The sequence below is a fragment of the Bufo gargarizans genome, chromosome 6, assembly GCF_014858855.1.
Source record: "Bufo gargarizans isolate SCDJY-AF-19 chromosome 6, ASM1485885v1, whole genome shotgun sequence".
Classification (NCBI taxonomy): Eukaryota; Metazoa; Chordata; class Amphibia; order Anura; family Bufonidae; genus Bufo; species Bufo gargarizans.
Genome location: NC_058085.1, coordinates 244,384,278 through 244,403,016, shown reverse-complemented (window position 1 = coordinate 244,403,016; position 18,739 = coordinate 244,384,278). Strand labels below are relative to the sequence as shown.

The 18,739-nt window shown below is 44.8% G+C and overlaps 1 protein-coding gene across 1 annotated transcript; it reads right to left on the bottom strand.

Moving 5' to 3' along the window:
* Positions 1-763: 763 nt before the first annotated feature.
* LOC122941521 (bone marrow proteoglycan-like) lies at positions 764-18,209 on the bottom strand. The gene is made up of 5 exons (XM_044298837.1): positions 18,060-18,209; positions 13,617-13,861; positions 12,096-12,230; positions 4,015-4,120; positions 764-1,045 (listed from the first exon to the last, which is right to left on the bottom strand). The coding sequence occupies exons 1-5, from the start codon at positions 18,112-18,114 to the stop codon at positions 987-989; spliced, it is 600 nt and encodes a 199-aa protein (XP_044154772.1). The 5' UTR covers positions 18,115-18,209; the 3' UTR covers positions 764-986.
* Positions 18,210-18,739: the final 530 nt, after the last annotated feature.

Sequence of the window (18,739 nt, the reverse complement as noted above, 5' to 3'; positions counted from 1 at the left end):
CCACTGGAGGACCTTTCATTAACTAAGTAACAGGAGATGAAGGGCATACATGGGGGATGTCCCTGCATTTACTATTGTTTCTGGGCACCGCTCCGTTGCGCCGCTGTGACCCGTTACATTCTCCTGTGCTGTATGCTAAGTAACAGCATCGAAACACCAGGGAGGAGACATCAGCTTTTCTCTGTGGGCGTTCCTTCTCCCTGGCTGTAGCGCTGTCCAATCGCAGCTCAGAACGTCACAGCCAGGGAGAAGGTGAGTTTTTTTGCTCCCACAGAGAAAAGATGTCTCCTCCCAGGTGTTCCAATGCTGTTACTTAGCATACAGCGTGGGAGAATGTAACGGGGGCCACAGAGGCGCAATGGAGCGGCGCCTAGAAATAATAGTAAGTGCAGGGATATCCCCCATGTATGCCCTACATGTCTGCTGCTTAGTTAATAAAATATGGAACACGAATGCGGCAGCAGCACTTGTGTTCTTCCTCTTGCCCAGGGTCCAATCCATATTAAAGACCGTCCTGAGTACCAGATGTGTGGGGCTTTATGTAATCCCCCTTGTAGTAACATTAGTGTTTACCCCAGCTGAAAGGACCTGTTGATGGAAAGGTCAGGAGAGATACCTGATAAAGATAACTGATATCCATCTCCATGACTATCTTTGAGGTTCCAGCACAGATGGCTGCCAGTCTTGACTCCAAAGCCAAACAAAATAGTCTAATGTCAGCCATTAATATTATACAATAATAAAGGGAGTAACGACAAATCCATTAGCATGAACATGTATTAAACTTTTATTAAAAGCTACATAGCAGTAAAGTAGGTTGTTGGAGCATGGTTATGGAACAATTATGAAAGTCAGGGGACTGTTGAATTCCAAGATTTCAATGCTAATCCAACACCAGTGCATGGCAAACCATTTCTTTATACGTCTTCAGAGTTACTAGTATTCAAAGCTGGTGTATAAAGGGGGATGAGCTGTGGGGTTCATTCTCAAAAAGTGCAGACAAATGGCAATTGAGTGCTGCACTTCAAAGTGAACCACTGGCCGGCTGCAAGGCAGATAAAAGGGTTAGGGTTAGAAGACAGTAGACTCATGGTTTATTTCTAGTCTATAACCATGTTGATACACAGATCTGCATGGGAGCTGTGTACATGACACTGTAGGAGCAGCATTGTCTATGCTTGCACTGATGACTAGAACAAATCACACTAAATAACTCATCTAGGATGCTAAATACCACAGTCCCCTTATTTACAGCTTCCTTGCTGTCTTACATTTAGACCATTTTCTATGCCTAAAACAGGCGTAGAAAATGGTGAATGAGACGGGCCTGCTGGTTGTTTCCCCTCTCACCCACACCACGCCCCAGTTTTTAGACCTGGCGTCAGCGGGGGAAAGTCGCAAGTTACTTATCCACACATAGTAGAAAATAATTCTGCATGGAGAAATGCACGTGGTGTGGATTTTCAAACTATCTTATGGAAAAGCAGATTTTCAGAACTGATTTCACCCTCTCACAAGGTAAAGTCCGCTGCACATCCATAGGACAATCCATTACCAGTAACATATGCACAGTTTTGTATTGAATACTATGATACTGTGCTTTGGGACATAATAGGATTGGTATTAGTGTACAGGTTTCACAGATGAGCTTCATCTAGCACATGGATGTATATCAGTGTACAAGTATTTAGCTGGCTTAACCAGTATACCTGCATTGAAGGTTCCTATTTGTGCGCTGATACTCCTGATCCTGCTTTCGTACTTGGTGTGGAAGTTTTCCTTTTCTGCAGTTAGTCCTTCCTGATGCTGGGGTTCAGGATCAGTCCAGGTATTGTGTAGCTTGGCGTGCTGCCTCGCGCTCCGGCCGGTGGCGCGCTGCTGCAGCAGGTGGAGGTGTACACAAGAAGTGATTAGCACTCACTCGGAGCTGTGAGGAAAGACTAACTGCAGAAAAGGAAAACTTCCACACCAAGTACGAAAGCAGGAGCAGGAGTATCAGCGCACAAATAGGAACCTTCATTGCAGGTATACTGGTTAAGCCAGCTAAATACTTGTACACTGATATACATCCATGCGCTAGATAGAGCTCATCTGTGAAACCTGTACACTAATACCAATCCTATTATGTCCCAAAGCGCAATATCATAGTATTCAATACAATACATTGCCTTCTTCCGTGCGGCAGACGTTGTGGTTCTGCCGCGATACCGCTGCTGTTACACGTAGTGTTCGCTGAGCGCCTCTGAAGTAATTCCTCTATTTCCCTCAACATATGCACAGTTGTTAGCCTGAGGCCTTTTTCCCACAGGCGTGGGCCGCAATGCACGAGCACAGTCGGTGCGGCAGCCGCAGCAGATCGCGGACCCATTCACTTGAATGGGTCCGCGATCTGGCCGTTCCGCAAAAAGATAGGACATGTTCTATCTTTTTGCGGAACAGAAGTACAGGACGAAACCCCACGGAAGCACTCCGTAGTGCTTCCTTACGGTTCCGTTCCGTGGTTATGTTCTGCACCATTCCGCATCTCCAGATTTGCAGACCCATTGAAGTGAATAGGTCCGCATCCGTGATGTGGAATGCCCACGGAACGGCGCCCTTGTATTGCGGATCTGCAAATGCGGTCCACTATACGGCAATGGGGCGCACACGACAGTGGGAAAGAGGCCGAAACCTGTGATGGCTAACCTCCGGCACGCCAGCTGTGGTAATACTATGACTCCCAAGATGCACACTTGCTTGGCTGTTCTCAGAACTCCATAGAAATGAATAGAGCATGCTGGGAGTCATAATTTCACCACAGCTGGAGTGCCAGAGGTTAGCCATCACTGCCCTAAACTAATGTACAGGGAAATGTTACCCTTTGAATGATGCGGTTCTAGTAACTCCAGATACAGTACAGACCAAAAGTTTGGACACACCTTCTCAGTCAAAGAGTTTTCTTTATTTCTATGCAAATTGTAGATTCACACTGAAGGCAACAAAACTATGAATTAACACATGTGGAATTATATACATAACAAAAAAGTGTGAAACAACTGAAAATATGTCATAGTCTAGGTTCTTCAAAGTAGCCACCTTTTGCTTTGATTACTGCTTTGAGTAGTCACCTGAAATGGTCTTCCAACAGTCTTGAAGGAGTTCCCAGAGATGCTTAGCACTTGTTGGTCCTTTTGCCTTCACTCTGCGGTGGTCCAGCTCACCCCAAACCATCTCGATTGGGTTCAGGTCCGGTGACTGTGGAGGCCAGGTCATCTGCGCAGCAACCCATCACTCTCCTTCATGGTCAAATAGCCCTTACTTTCAAAGTTTTCCCAATTTTTCAGACTGACTGACCTTCATTTCTTAAAGTAATGATGGCCACTCGTTTTTCTTTACTTAGCTGCTTTTTTCTTGCCGTAATACAAATTCTAACAGTCTATTTAGTAGGACTATCAGCTGTGTATCCACCTGACTTCTCCACAACGCAACTGATGGTCCCAACCCCATTTATAAGGCAAGAAATCCCACTTATTAAACCTGACAGGGCACACCTGTGAAGTGAAAACCATTTCAGGTGACTACCTCTTGAAGCTCAACAAGAGAATGCCAAGAGTGTGCAAAGCAGTAATCAAAGCAAAAGGTGGCTACTTTGAAGAACCTAGAATATGACATATTTTCAGTTGTTTCACACTTTTTTGTTATGTATATAATTCCACATGTGTTAATTCATAGTTTTGATGCCTTCAGTGTGAATCTACAATTTTCATAGTCATGAAAATAAAGAAAACTCTTTGAATGAGAAGGTGTGTCCAAACTTTTGGTCTGTACTGTACATTAGCATTGCATGCATTATAATCAAACCTGATTGTTTTGTTTAGTTTGGACAACTTAAACAAAAATCACAGATAATGAACAATTTTTATGGGCAAGTTGGAAAATGCTATGATCCTAAAGATAAGTAACACATGCCTATAGCTCTATATACTGCTGTGAGCTCATTACACTGTGGTAATGGCAATGTTCATCTATACTTACTTTGCACATTCATGGCGACACACCATTCACCGTGTGTTTTATTTTCTCCACAAGCCCAATTGGTATAGTTCAGTCTGCTTCTGTCCACATTGCCGTATGGAAAGCACTAAAATAAGTTGTGTTTGGAACAAAATTAGTGAACGGCGTTAAAAATACAGGTACAAAAAATAAGAATTTTATTTTACAGTGCAGTTATATATCTATGAGACAGAAGTAGATTAAAAATCGTCAGGGCCATAGGGCTGTAAGGAGCATGTGTAAAGGTACAGTGGGATGCGAAAGTTTGGGCAACCTTGTTAATCGTCATGATTTTCCTGTATAAATCGTTGGTTGTTACGATAAAAAATGTCAGTTAAATATATATTATAGGAGACACACACAGTGATATTTGAGAAGTGAAATGAAGTTTATTGGATTTACAGAAAGTGTGCTATAATTGTTTAAACAAAATTAGGAAGGTGCATAAATTTGGGCACCACAAAAAAGAAATGAAATCAGTATTTAGTAGATCCTCCTTTTGCAGAAATGACAGCCTCTAAACGCTTCCTGTAGGTTCCAATGAGAGTCTGGATTCTGGTTGAAGGTATTTTGGACCATTCCTATTTACAAAACATCTTTAGTTCATTCAGGTTTGATGGCTTCCGAGCATGGACAGCTCTCTTTAAGTCACACCACAGATTTTCAGTTATATTTAGGTCTGGGGACTGAGATGGCCATTGTTCCTCTGTACTTGTTCCTCTGCATAAATGCCTTAGTCACTAGGGGTGTCAAACTCAAATTCATCGGGGGCCGCATCAGCAGTTTGGTCACCCTCAAAGGGCCGGTTGTATCTGTAGGACTATATGTCCACTCTTTATTATCATAAATTGTCACTGCATTCAATTATTTTTGTAATAATGTAAGTAATAACTAGCTCTGAAAGCTTGACCTGCAAGCGCTGACTGGGGTCACATAGCTTTATACTGATTTATGAGGGTTACCGTATTTTTCGCCCTATAAGACGCACTGGCCCAAAAGACGCACCTAGGTTTTTGAGGAGGAAAATAAGAAGAAAAATATTTTGATCCAAAAGGTGTGCTTTTGGTGGGTTTTGAACTAATTGTGGTCTGTGGGTGGCACTGTTATGGGGGATCTGTGGGTGACACTTATGGGGGATCTGTGGGTGGCTCTTATGGGGGATCTGTGCTACGGGCTAGGGGCCGGCATCTGCTTTTATAATGACAGCGGGGCCCGTGCAGTGACTATTCTACTACACGGGCCCCGCTCACTGTATAATCGTATCTCTAATAGTTAATGGTTACCGTATGTATATAATCGCATAAGGAGCGCTGTGTATTACCGGTACTTACAACTACAAGCGCTCGCCGAGAGGAGGCAGGAGGCAGGCCGGGAGGACAGGCGCTGGCAGCGTGAGTCATACGTCATGCGCCCACGCCGCCTGCTTCATTCATAAAGTGGGCGGCGCAGGCACATGACTCACACTGCCAGCGCCCATCCTCCCAGCCTGCCTCCTCCCTCCTCTCGGCGAGCGCTTGTAGTTGTAAGTACCGGTAATACACAGCGCTCCTTATGCGATTATATACATACGGTAACCATTAACTATTAGAGATACGATTATACAGTGAGTGGGGCCCGTGTAGTAGAATAGTCACTGCACGGGCCCAGCCCCTCCTCCCTCACAGCTGATACACCCGATACAGGAGCGCGGAGGAGCGGGGGCCGCCTGCAGGAAGTGATAATAAAAGGTGAAGGCTGGCGGCCGGCGGCGGCTACGCGGGCCACATGACTAGGTCTGGCGGGACGGATTTGAGCAGTGTTTAGGGTCGCTGTCTTGTTTAAAGATCCAGCCCCGGCGCAGCTTCAGCTTTGTCACTGATTCCTAGGACATTGGTCTCCAGAATCTGCTGATACTGAGTGGAATCCATGCGTCCCTCAACTTTGACAAGATTACCAGTCCCTGCACTGGTCACACAGCCCCACAGCATGATGGAACCACCACCACATTTTCTGTAGGTAGCAGGTGTTTTTCTTGGAATGCTGTGTTTTTTTCCTCCATGCATAACGCCCCTTGTTGTGGCCAAATAACTCAATTTTAGTTTCATCAGTCCACAGCACCTTATTCCAAAATGAAGCTGGCTTGTCCAAATGTGCTTTAGCCCACCTCAAGCGGCACTTTTTGTGCTGTGGGTGGAGAAAAGGCCTCCTCTGCATCACTCTCACATACAGCATCTCCTTGTGTAAAGTGCGCCGAATGGTTGAACGATGCACAGTGACTCCATCTGCAGCAAGATGATGTTGTAGGTCTTTAGTGCTGGTCTGTGGGTTGACTCTGACTGTTCTCACCATTCGTCGCTTCTGTCTATCCGAGATTTTTCTTGGTCGGCCACTTCAAGCCTTAACTTGAACTGAGCCTGTGGTCTTCCATTCCCTCAATATGTTCCTAACTGTGGAAACAGACAGCTGAAATCTCTGAGGCAGCTTTCTGTATCCTTCCCCTAAACCATGATGGTGAACAATCTTTGTCTTCAGGTCATTTGAGAGTTGTTTTGAGACCCCCATATTGCTACTCTTTAGAGAAAATTAAAAGAGGAGGGAAACTCTCAATTGACCCCCTTAAATACTCTTTCTCATAATTTGATTCACCTGTGTATGTAGGTCAGGGGTCACTGAGCTTACCAAGCCAATTTGAGTTCCAATAATTCGTTCTAAAGGTTTTGGAATCAATAAAATGACAACAGTGCCCACATTTATGCACCTGGCTAATTGTGTTTAAACAATTATAGCACACTTTCTATAAATATCACTGTGTGTGTCTCCTATATGATATATTTAACTGACATTTTTTTTTATCGTAACAACCAACGATTTATACAGGAAAATCATGACGATTAACAAGGTTTCCCAAACTTTCGCATCCCACTGCACTTTCACACTAGCGTTTTTCTTTTCTGGTACTTCCGTCACAGGAGCTCAATACTGGAAAAAACGGATCTGTTTTATGCTAATGCATTCTGAATGGAGAGCATTCCGTTCAGTATGCATCAGGATGCATCAGTTCAGTCCCTCATACGTTTTTTGGTTGGAGAAACTACCGCAGCATCCTGCAGTTCTCTCTCCGGCCCAAAATCCTGAACACTTGCCGGAATACCGGATCCGGCATTAATTTCCATTGAAATGTATTAGTGCCGGATCCGGCATTATGTTTTCCAGCAAAACAGATCTGGTTCAAAAATGCAAAAAATAAATAAATACCGGATCCGTTTTTCCGGATGACACCGGAGAGATGGATCCGGTACTTCAATGCATTTGTCAGACAGATCCGCATCCGATTCGGTCTGACAAATGCCATCCGTTTACTTCAGGATTTCCGGATCCGGCAGGCAGTTTCGGTGACGGAACTGCCTGCCGGAATCCTCTGCCGCAAGTGTGAAAGTACCCTAACAGCCCAGAGTGGTGATACCACTCCTGCACCCTGCTACTGTCTTTATAGGTCTGAGGCTACTTTCACACCTGCGTTTAGGTGCGGATCCGTCTGGTATCTGCACAGACGGATCCGCACCTATAATGCAAATGCTTAGATCCGTTCAGAACGGATCCGTTTGCATTACCATGAACAAAAAAAAAAATATTTTTTTTTTTTTCATGATAATGCAAACGGATCCGTTTTGAGTTTACATTGAAATTCAATGGGGGACGGATCCGTTTGAAAATTGAACCATATTGTGTCAACTTCAAACGGATCCGTCCCCATTGACTTGGGCCTCTTTCACACTTGCGTTGTCCGGATCCGGCGTGTACTCCACTTGCCGGAATTACACGCCGGATCAGGAAAAACGCAAGTGTACTGAAAGCATTTGCAGACGGATCCGTCTTCAAAATGCTTTCAGTGTTACTATGGCAGCCAGGACGCTATTAAAGTCCTGGTTGCCATTAGTAGGAGCGGGGAGCGGGGAGCAGTATACTTACAGTCCGCGCGGCTCCCGGGGCACTCCAGAATGACGTCAGGGCGCCCCATGCGCATGGATGACGTGCCATGCGATCACGTCATCCATGCGCGTGGGGCCCCCTGACGTCACTCTGGAGCGCCCCGGGAGCCGCACGGATGGTAAGTATGCTGCTCCCCCGCTCCCCACTACACTTTACCATGGCTGCCAGGACTTTAGCGTCCCGGCAATCATGGTAACCACTCTAAAAAAGCTAAACGTCGGATCCGGTAATGCGCCGAAACGACGTTTAGCTTAAGGCCGGATCAATGCCTTTCAATGGGCATTCATTCCGGATCCGGCCTTGTGGCAAGTCTTCAGGATTTTTGGCCGGAGCAAAAAGCGCAGCATGCTGCAGTATTTTCTCCGGCCAAAAAACGTTCCGTTCCGGAACTGAAGACATTCTGATGCATCCTAAATGGATTTCTCTCCATTCAGAATGCATTAGGATAAAACTGATCAGGATTCTTCCAGCATAGAGCCCCGACGACGGAACTCTATGCCGGAAGAAAAGAACGCAAGTGTGAAAGAGCCCTAACATTGTAAGTCTGGACGGATCCGTTTGCCTCCGCACGGCCAGGCGGACACCCGAACGCTGCAAGCAGCGTTCAGGTGTCCGCCTGCTGAGCGGAACGGAGGCCAAACGGTGCCAGACTGATGCAGTCTGAGCGGATCCGCATCCACTCAGAATGCATTAGGGCTCTGGACGGATCCGTTCAGGGCCGCTTGTGAGAGCCTTTAAACGGAACTCACAAGCGGAGCCCCGAATGCTAGTGTGAAAGTAGCCTAACCTCATGTCATCTTGTGCATTTTATTCCAGGTCCTCCACACTGTGCATTTCTAATGTTATGTAACTCTTGATGTAATGCGCCTGGTTCACTAGCAGGTGGCAGCAAACATAGCAGAGCTGTACTTAGGTAGAATGGAACTCTCCTTTCCATTCTAACACCCCTCTGGAGAGAAGTGGGCTAGTCCTACTTCCTGCAGGAAGGGTGGGGACCAGTTAGCTTCAGTCTAGCTTACCCCCTCTAGGGAAGAGTGTGCAGGGGCACATCTCTGCTGGACGTGCCCATGCCAGCCAGAGCACCCATGGAGGCAAAAGTTTGAAGCCTCAGGAGCCAGGAGGAAAGTTCCCTGGTATAACCTAAAGTCAGACTGCAAAGTGAAGTGCAGCACACAGAAGAAGCTGAGTTATACAGCCAGCCTGTCATACAGCACAGTCAGAGAAACAGATATAGTAGAGTGGAGTTTGCCTGCCAGTTTAATGCTAAAGCCTGTAAACCATTTTGGAGAATGTTTATGCAAAGTAAAGCTGCCATTGAACTTCATCTCAAGGTCTGGACTCCAGTTATTCATTTATCCCTCAATTATTCTCCCTATTTATTGCTTCGGAGACAAAGCCTGGGGTTCAGCGGTATCCAGGTAGGAGCACCGTGATGCACAATAAGAGACATTTTAGGCCGCAACATACCACTCGGCATTCCTACACATGGGTCGCGTTATAGAGGGCCCTAGGGGGAGGCGCCCGTTGCACATGGGCTTCTTCCCACCCAGGATACAAGTAGATATTAATCTGTTTACAAAAACACTACCAACCTGCATAATATAGGGCAAATAGGTTTTTAATATACTTTCTGTAAAAAGTCTGCCTGTCACTGGCCAAAGGGATGATGCCTCCATAAAGAGGCATGGACTTGTTCAGTGGTTGCTGCAGGGCTTTTATTCCCCATGGCTGAAATGTCACTGTGGCCTCAAACTATTTGAAGGTGCAGCCAGAGCTGGGATGACTGACAGGTAGGTGAGGGTAGGCACCTGCCTAGGGCCCCACCTTGCTACCCATAAAGCGTGGCACAATGAGGGCTGCATCTGCAGCCGTTCAGCATCACAGGCTTCAGACTGCTAGGTCTGAAGCTTTTGAGTCAGTAGAGTGCCGCAAGAGGTTGTTATGACGTCACTGTAACCTCCTGCGGCAAAAGTCGTGCGATTTTACGAAAACCTTGTGCAGGAGTGGTGATGTTATGGAGACGCAGCAACTCGGGTCACAGATCGGAAGAGGTGGCTGGGAAGGTGAGTGCGGTGTGTTTTTTTATTTTTTATACTAAACAATAGCACTAATGGGGGCACTAAAGAGGGAGTAGAGCATTATATACCTGTCACTACAGGGCGTGGGGGGACATTATATACTGCTACTAGGGTTGGCACTCTGTGGGAGCATTATATACTGGCACTACGGGGGGCATTATATACTGCTGTACAGCAGGGAGCATTTGTAGCGACCTCCCTGAGGAGCCGGCGTAGGGGATAGGAATGGCAGTGCCCCTGATAAAGTGTTGTGTCTTGGTGTACTCCCTCAGGCCATTGCTCATGGGGGATCAGTGCAGTGGAAATATAGTAATGAAGTATGAGGCCAAATTTAAACATAACAAAGTGTTTTTTACTTTTTTAAGTACAACATAAAACTTTAATTACATACAGCAGCAGCAAGCTTTAAGTGCAAATCTTCTGCAAATCTTGCACCAGTAAGGATATGGAGGCAGGTTGGTTGGTGGCAATTCAGCATTTAGATGATACTGGCCTATTGGTCAGTTGGTAGTGGGGGGTTGACTGTAATCCCAATACCTAGCAGCAGTGTCCCCTCATCCCCAATGTTCTGAGCCGTGTTAGCCCACAGTGATGCTACTGTTCTCATAAAAGGAAGACCAGCATAGGCTAGCTCTAGTCCTCTTTCATATAGACTATGGAAATATTATGCTCGAGTACCCTACTCTAGAAGTCCCAAATTCTTTCTTTCATAGCCGTGCACCTTTTTCAGGCCCCTGTCTCTTTTTAAACGTCACTCTGTCCCTTTACGAGACACTCCACCCTCTCAAGGTACTTTGGATGAATCTAATGGAACTGAATCTCAGTGCCCTATCCAGTTACAGTATATGGAGGTTTGCTTTCTGAGAGAAAACAGCCCTCCATGCTGTGCCCAGCAGATTTAGCAAATCTCCTAGGAGCCTGGGAGGTCTCTCCATTTTCAAGGAGAGTTGGCAAGTATTCCAAATATGGGCTTCTATTCTCCAATAATGAAGTGGTGCATGATGAGTTTAGGCTGTGGGTGCCAGATGCAATGAGCGCTTTCATCAATACAGCCAGGTATGTGCTTTGACCCCTGCCACATATCAAAGCCCTCCCTGACCTGCAGGTTCCGGCCATGAGGGAGGACAGGGCAGCTGGGACTGGGAGAGGAGAGGTGGTGAGGATGGGTAGTTGGGCCAGGTACATGAGGGCACAGTTCTGAGTGTGCAGGGCAGACTGCAGCATTCAGCCGCCTGACAGCCTTCCTAGCCTCCTTTACGTTAGCATGCATGCTATAGTGCAGAAGGCCGGCAGAGGAAGGAGTGGGCCGAAGCTGGGGCCATCCCAACCTCTTCCCACTCCTTCCTCTGCCAGCCTCCTGCACTGTAGCATGCCTTACATGGCAGCCAACCCTCTCTGCCATGCTGTGTACTTGTGCTTATTTTGCCACACTTACATGTGCACACATGTGATGCCAGTCCTGGGCTGGCATCGGGTGCAGGAATGTAAGTGTGCCATAATAATCTCTAGAACCTGGCGGAACAGCGGTGTCTACACTATTAAATATTTAAAATATTTTTCATGCATGGTGTACGTCGTAAGTAAAAAAAAATTAAAACACGAAATTCGCCACTTTTTTTCTTACCATGTCCTCCCAAAAAATTTAAAAACGGTGATCAAAAAGTGGTCATGACCTGTTGATCCCACCAATGTCATGCAGCCTCATCTCTGTAAGCTTTGATTTTGCTCAATAAAAAAGTTAAAAGTAAAAAAAAAAAAAAAAAAAAAACACGTGGTCATACCCCGAAAATGGTAGTAATAAAAACTCCAGTTCATCCACCAAAAAAGCTTCAGCTTTTTAGGCAGAAAAAAATAAATAAATAATTGGCTGTCAGAAATTGGCGATTACAAAGACAAAAAAATTGCTGTTAGAGCCCAGTCAGTTCCAGCTATGCCCCTGAATATAATTATTGTTATGCATAATGCCATTCAATGGAAGATGGAATAAACATGCCTAGAAATCGTTCCTATACTTACTGAATTTTTCTTCCAAACACCAATCCAAACATAACTGATATTTCTACAACTTTTCTTCAAGAAACATTGCAGATTGTTATTTGATCCAGCATTGTGAATGGAGCTCAGATTTCCTCTCCTACAACGGCAGATTCGCTATGAATAAAAAAAAAAAAAACAGAATGAAAAGGAAATGTGAACCTTCTATTACATCAGTGTAGTTATATAATGGTGAATGTATACGGATATAGCAGAGAGAGGTAGTGGAGGAGAGGGTTTGGTTACTGCTAGTTTAAAGATGCAATACTACTTTTAACTATTAGGTAGCTCATATATTGGAATTTTTGCCTTGTAATGTTATTTGAGTCCCATTCTGTAATTTGTCATGATTTTTAGTATTATATGCGTAGTATCTTGTAGCAATCCATTACTTCTAAGTGAACCCTTGTATGTATGTGTTTTATGTGCAAGTTGCAACTGCCACCATTTTACAATTTTATATGTACGCAGATTTTCTATTTGATTCAATAAAGGTATTGTATGATAAAAAATAAAATAAAAATAAAATAAAATATTAGGTAGCAAACGCAGACTGTCTAGCTGTCTATGGCCTATATAACATTTATTATTGTGGATACACCTGAATTCTGGCATAGTTTGCACCAAAATTTTACATATTTTTGGCACAATTTGGTAAACAATATACCATAGGTGGTATAAAATTAGACAAAAGTCTCTAGCCATGCACCAAATGTATTGTCCAGCATCAGCCACTGTGATAAGTTTGGTAAATGTCTAGCCATGCAGTCCAAAGTCTTCTTTAAACTGCCCAATACTTGGGAAGAGCACGAGTACAAATGTTCATTAGCGATGATCGGCCTGTTTAAAGGTGCCGCTGATTAAGCTCTTTCATCGGGTAATAAACCGTTGGTGAAATCACCTTAATTATCATTTGTGAGCAGCAGATCATGATTCTGTATGGGGATGAGAGATGGCATTAGCAATCACTCTTCCTCATACTGTGGGAGAGATGCATGTAAGTGCAACGGTCCACTGACGACCTGGCGATTGTTGGGAAGAAAACACCTTCTCAACAATCGTCTGCTCCATCGAGCAGTGTAAAGGGGCCTTGAGTTTTTCACTATCTACATGTTATACAGGATTAGAAAACCTGTCCAGGAGGTACTTGGTATTGGAAAAGTCACATAGTTCCTGACTGTAACCATTTGCTGGACCGAAACCCCAGCTCTACTAATATAACCAGCAAGGCTCAGGCCTGACCATCTTAGAAGAAAGGCGGAGACAGTTGTGTTCTTAAGTTGCACCCCTCCTCCCGTGTCTGAGACTTTATGGTGGTGGTCTAAGAAGCATACCTACACCTGAGGTGACAGGTCCTCTTTAAGTGCTAGAGAATGTTGTTGACCAAGTGACAAATTGCCAGTTGCTACAGATTAAACTATATGAACATATGTGTAGTAGGTAGATGTACTAACTATACACTTACATATGACACTGAATTTTTTATAAGACATATGACTATACCTGAGCTTTTCCAAAGCAATTAGGGGTAATGAAAATATGGTGGCTGCATGTTCCTTTATCAGGGCACATAACACCTTCTGCTTTTTCTGTAAAATTTGGCTTAATACAGACACTTTCTTGACCCAGAGACAAGTCTTTATAATTAAACTCATCCTCATCATCGTCTATATCAAATGACTCAAAGTTATCATCATCCTCATTGGCAGCTTTAATTAACTGATCGGAGTTATCCTGCGCATAGTCTCCTGGGAACAGAAAAAAAATAAATCTTATTTTAAAGAACACAACTTGGGCTAAGACTCTATTCACATTTTTGCTGGATCAGATTTCTATTTGCCTTTAAAACCAGAATAGCATAAAAGAAAGTAAATCTGAAAGACCTACATTATTGTCAGAACTCGAGTTATACATTAGTTTTAGACTGGTAATACACATTAGATAACTGTCATCTTGTAGCTAACAGCTACTGCTGCAGATGAGAATGCATGTGTTTACAAAAGGATTGGGCATGTTTTAGTCCAACATGACCAACCCCTCATGTCCAACAACTATCATCAGGGAAGAGTCGGAAGGCCACTAAAGACCAGTCCCACCAAAATAGGTGGGTTTGGCCGACATACATACAGGGACATTTATCAAGGCCTATAAAAGTTGCACGTTAGGGCACATGGCATGTGTGCACCATTACTTGTGACTTTTCAAGCTTCTTGTCACTGGGAAAAGAGATGTGGCTTATTGACAGGGGGCGTGACTTTGCACCGCTGACAAATTTGCTATAACTTTCATCAGAAAACGGTGGAAGTTATAGATGAAGTCTATAATAGCCTGTAGCTTCCGTAGACTTCAGTTTCTGGCACACCGCAGGGCAGAGATGCACCTGATTTTCTAAGAGACTTCTTCCTCTTAACAAATCAGACGAATCTTACTCTATCGCAGGGAGATCAAGACTGGTGGATAGGTCCACCAGTCTTGATATTTCTCTTCTAATGTGTATAACCAGCTTTAGATGGTGGCAGGCACAGCTTCTATGGTCAAATAGCATTTCTAAACATAAGAGATGAAATAATCTTACCATAAAAGTAATCAGTTCATTTTGGATGGTTACTCACCTATAGGCCTCATGCACACGACCGTTGTGTGCATCCGTGGCCGTTGTGCCGTTATCCTTTTTTTTTCGTGGACCCATTGACTTTCAATGGGTCCGTGGAAAAATCGGAAAATGCACCGTTTTGCAGTCGAGACCGTGATCCGTGTATCCTGTCCGTCAAAAAAATAGGACCTGTCCTATTTTTTTGACGGACAACGGTTCACGGACCCATTCAAGTCAATGGGTCCGTGAAAGAACACGGATGCACACAAGATTGGCATCCGTGTTCGTGAGCCGTGGTCGTAGTTTACTTTCATACAGACGGATCCGAAGATCCGTCTGCATAAAAGCATTTTCAGAGCCGAGTTTTCACTTTGTGAAAACTCATATCCGACAGTATATTCTAACACATTGGCGTTCCCATGGTGATGGGGACGCTTCTAGTTAGAATACACTACAAACTGTGTACAAGTCTGCCCCCTGCTGCACCCCCCCCTCCCCAGTTTGAATATCATTGGTGGCCAGTGCCGCACCCCTTCCTCCCTCTATTGTAATAATTTATTGGTGGCACAGTGTGCGCCCCCCCCTTCCTCCCTCTATTGTAATAATTTGTTGGTGGCACAGTGTGCGCCCCCCCTTCCTCCCTCTATTGTAATAATTCGTTGGTGGCACAGTGTGCGCCCCCCATCGGCCCCCCTCCCTCTATAGCATTAACAACATTGGTGGCCAGTGTGCTGCCTCCCATCTCCCCCCCGATCATTGGTGGCAGCGGAGTTCCGATCGGAGTCCCAGTTTAATCGCTGGGGCTCCAATCAGTAACCATGGCAACCAGGACGCTACTGCAGTCCTGGTTGCCATGGTTACTTAGCAATAGTACAATAGTAGAAGATTCATACTTACCTGCTGGCTGCTGCGATGTCTGTGTCCGGCCGGGAGCTCCACCTACTGGTAAGTGACAGGTCTGTGCGGCGCATTGCTAAATGATCTGTCACTTACCAGTAGGAGGAGCGCCCGGCCGGACACAGACATCGCAGCTCCCAGGTAAGTATGAATCTTTTACTATTGTACTATTGCTAAGTAACCATGGCAACCAGGGCTGCAGTAGCGTCCTGGTTGCCATGGTTACCGATCGGAGCCCCAGCGATTAAACTGGGACTCCGATCGGAACTCCGCTGCCACCAATGATCGGGGGGGGGGGAGGGAGATGGGAGGCAGCACACTGGCCACCAATGTTGTTAATGCTATAGAGGGAGGGGGGCCGATGGGGGGTGCACACTGTGCCACCAACAAATTACTACAATAGAGGAAGGAAGGGAGGGGGGGCGATGGGGGGCGCACACTGTGCCACCAACAAATTATTACAATAGAGGGAGGGAGGGGGGGCGGGGGGCCGCACACTGTGCCACCAACCTATTATTACAATAGAGGGAGGGAGGGGGGGGGGCCGCACTGGCCACCAATGATATTCAAATTGGGGAGGGGGGGGTCTGCCCCCTGCTGCCTGGCAGCCCTGATCTCTTACAGGGGAATATGATAGTACAATTAACCCCTTCAGGTGCGGCACATGAGGGGTTAATTGTGCTGATCATTGCCCCCTGTAAGAGATCGGGTGCTGCCAGGCAGCAGGAGGCAGTCATGTACACAGTTTGTAGTATATTCTAACTAGAAGCGTCCCCATCACCATGGGAACGCCTCTGTTTTAGAATATACTGTCGGAAATGAGTTTTCACGATCTAACTCATATCCGACAGTATATTCTAACATAGAGGCGTTCCCTTGGTGATGGGGACGCTTCAAGTTAAAATATACCATCGGATTGGAGAAAACTCCGATCCGATGGTATAAAAGGGACTCCAGACTTTACATTGAAAGTCAATGGGGACGGATCCGTTTGAAATGGCACCATATTGTGTCAACGTCAAACGGATCCGTCCCCATTGACTTGCATTGTAATTCAGGACGGATCCGTTTGGCTCCGCACGGCCAGGCGGACACCAAAACGACTTTTTTTTCATGTCCGTGGATCCTCCAAAAATCAAGGAAGACCCACGGACGAAAAAACGGTCACGGACCTACGGACCCCGTTTTTGCGGACCGTGAAAAAATACTGTCGTGTACATGAGGCCTTATAGTAAAATATTACTGAAATACCTTGGTAAGATAGCAGTATTACGGAGGACTTGTCACCTCTCTTGACATGTCTGTCTTAGTAATGAATTGTATTCCACATAAAACTTCTGGAGTGTCTTTTCTTATTAGTTACATAGGGTGAAAAAATACATGTCTATCAGGTTCAACCTTCTTTTATGTGTTGTTCCGTTCCTCTATTAATTCTACTAGAAGTTTATGAATTAATTGCTAACTGTGTTAACAGTTAGGGGTGTGCCCCTCCACAGTCTGCTATTGTCCAATCACTGCTGCTAGTGACAGACTGTATAGACAATTACCCAGCTGGCAATTTATACATACATTTATAAAAGAAATAGCAGAAGGGAACACTTGTGAAAAGATGATCCAGAATTTCATTGGGAATACAAGTAGTCGCTAAAACAGACATATCATTAGATGTGCCAGGGCCTCCTTAATGCTATATAATTGGTGAGAAAAGCAGAGAAGGACTTGGATATTTTTGCAACAAGTAAGCTAAGCTGTATTACTTAATGTCTATTAGCAGCTGCAAAAGCAAATACAATTTTATAATGTATAAAAAGGGATAAAAACAATGATTCACATATAAAATGACCCCTCTAAAAATATTGCTAAACCCTCATCTTCAATATGAGGCACATTTTTGGGGCTTCCACACTAAAAAAAAAGTATATAGAGCTGGAGAAATTTCAGGTGAGGGAATAGCTAAATACATAGTGTGGAATGTCATCTATCCTTCACAGCTTGGAGATGATCTTAATATTATTTTCTAATATATCAGTCTAAAGCCGAGTTCACACGAACGTGTGTAACCCGTGCTCATGCTGCGGGCCGCAATGCACGATCGCCGGCCGTAGGTCAGCCGCATCGGATCGCGAACCCATTCACTTTAATGGACCCGCGTTCTGCCCGTTCCGCTAAAAGATAGAACATCTCCTATCTTTTTGCGGAACGGAGGTATGGGACGTAACCCCGCGGAAGTACTCCGTAGTGCTTCCGAGGGGTCCCGTCCCGTGCGGCCGTTCTGTGGTTCCGGATTTGCGGACCAATTGAAGTGAATGGGTCCGCATCCGTGATGCGAAATGCACACGGAACTGTGGCCTAAGACATTTAATACATTATCTACACCAGTAGTAACTACAATAAAACTTGACAACTGATCTGAATGTGTATTAGCATCAGTGATAATCTATGTATGATTAACTCACCAGATTCTTGAGCAAAGGTGGTCCCCACCAAAAGCAGCAGTAGAAGGCCCCACATGTCTTCTAAGTGTCTTCTTACACTTCAGAGAGTCTTCTTCAGTTGTGTTCTGCTGCTGTTCTTCAGTTCTGTTCTTTTATAACTGTATTTTAGGAACTTGAAAGCCCAGGTGCATTAGTCCATGAAGCTGATAAGAAATGGTGCAAAATCAGATAAAATCTGCAGATATGATTACCTAAGCTTAACGGTTCTTGCTTTGTCTCAAATGTTTCTTAGTATTACGTAAGTTATTTTAAAGAAGTTGTCTCACTTCGGCAAATGGCATCTATCATGTAGATTTATCATGTATTGTGATTTTCCATATTGCCTCCTTTGCTGGCTTCATTCATTTTTCCATCAAATTATATATTGCTTGTTTCCATTGTTGCAACCATTCTGCAATCCAGCAGCAGTGGCTGTGCTTGCACAATAAAGGAAAAAGCGCCGGCCTCTCTAGTGGCTGGGGTTGTGGAAGTGGGCATAGGCATAGGCCAGTCATTTTATCTATAGTGTGCAAGCTGTTGAATTGTAGGGTGGTTGTAACAATGGAAACAAGCAGTGTATAATGCAATGGGAAAATAAATCTGGCCAACAAAGGAAGCAATATGGACAATCACAATACATGGTAAGTGCCTTGTATGAACTT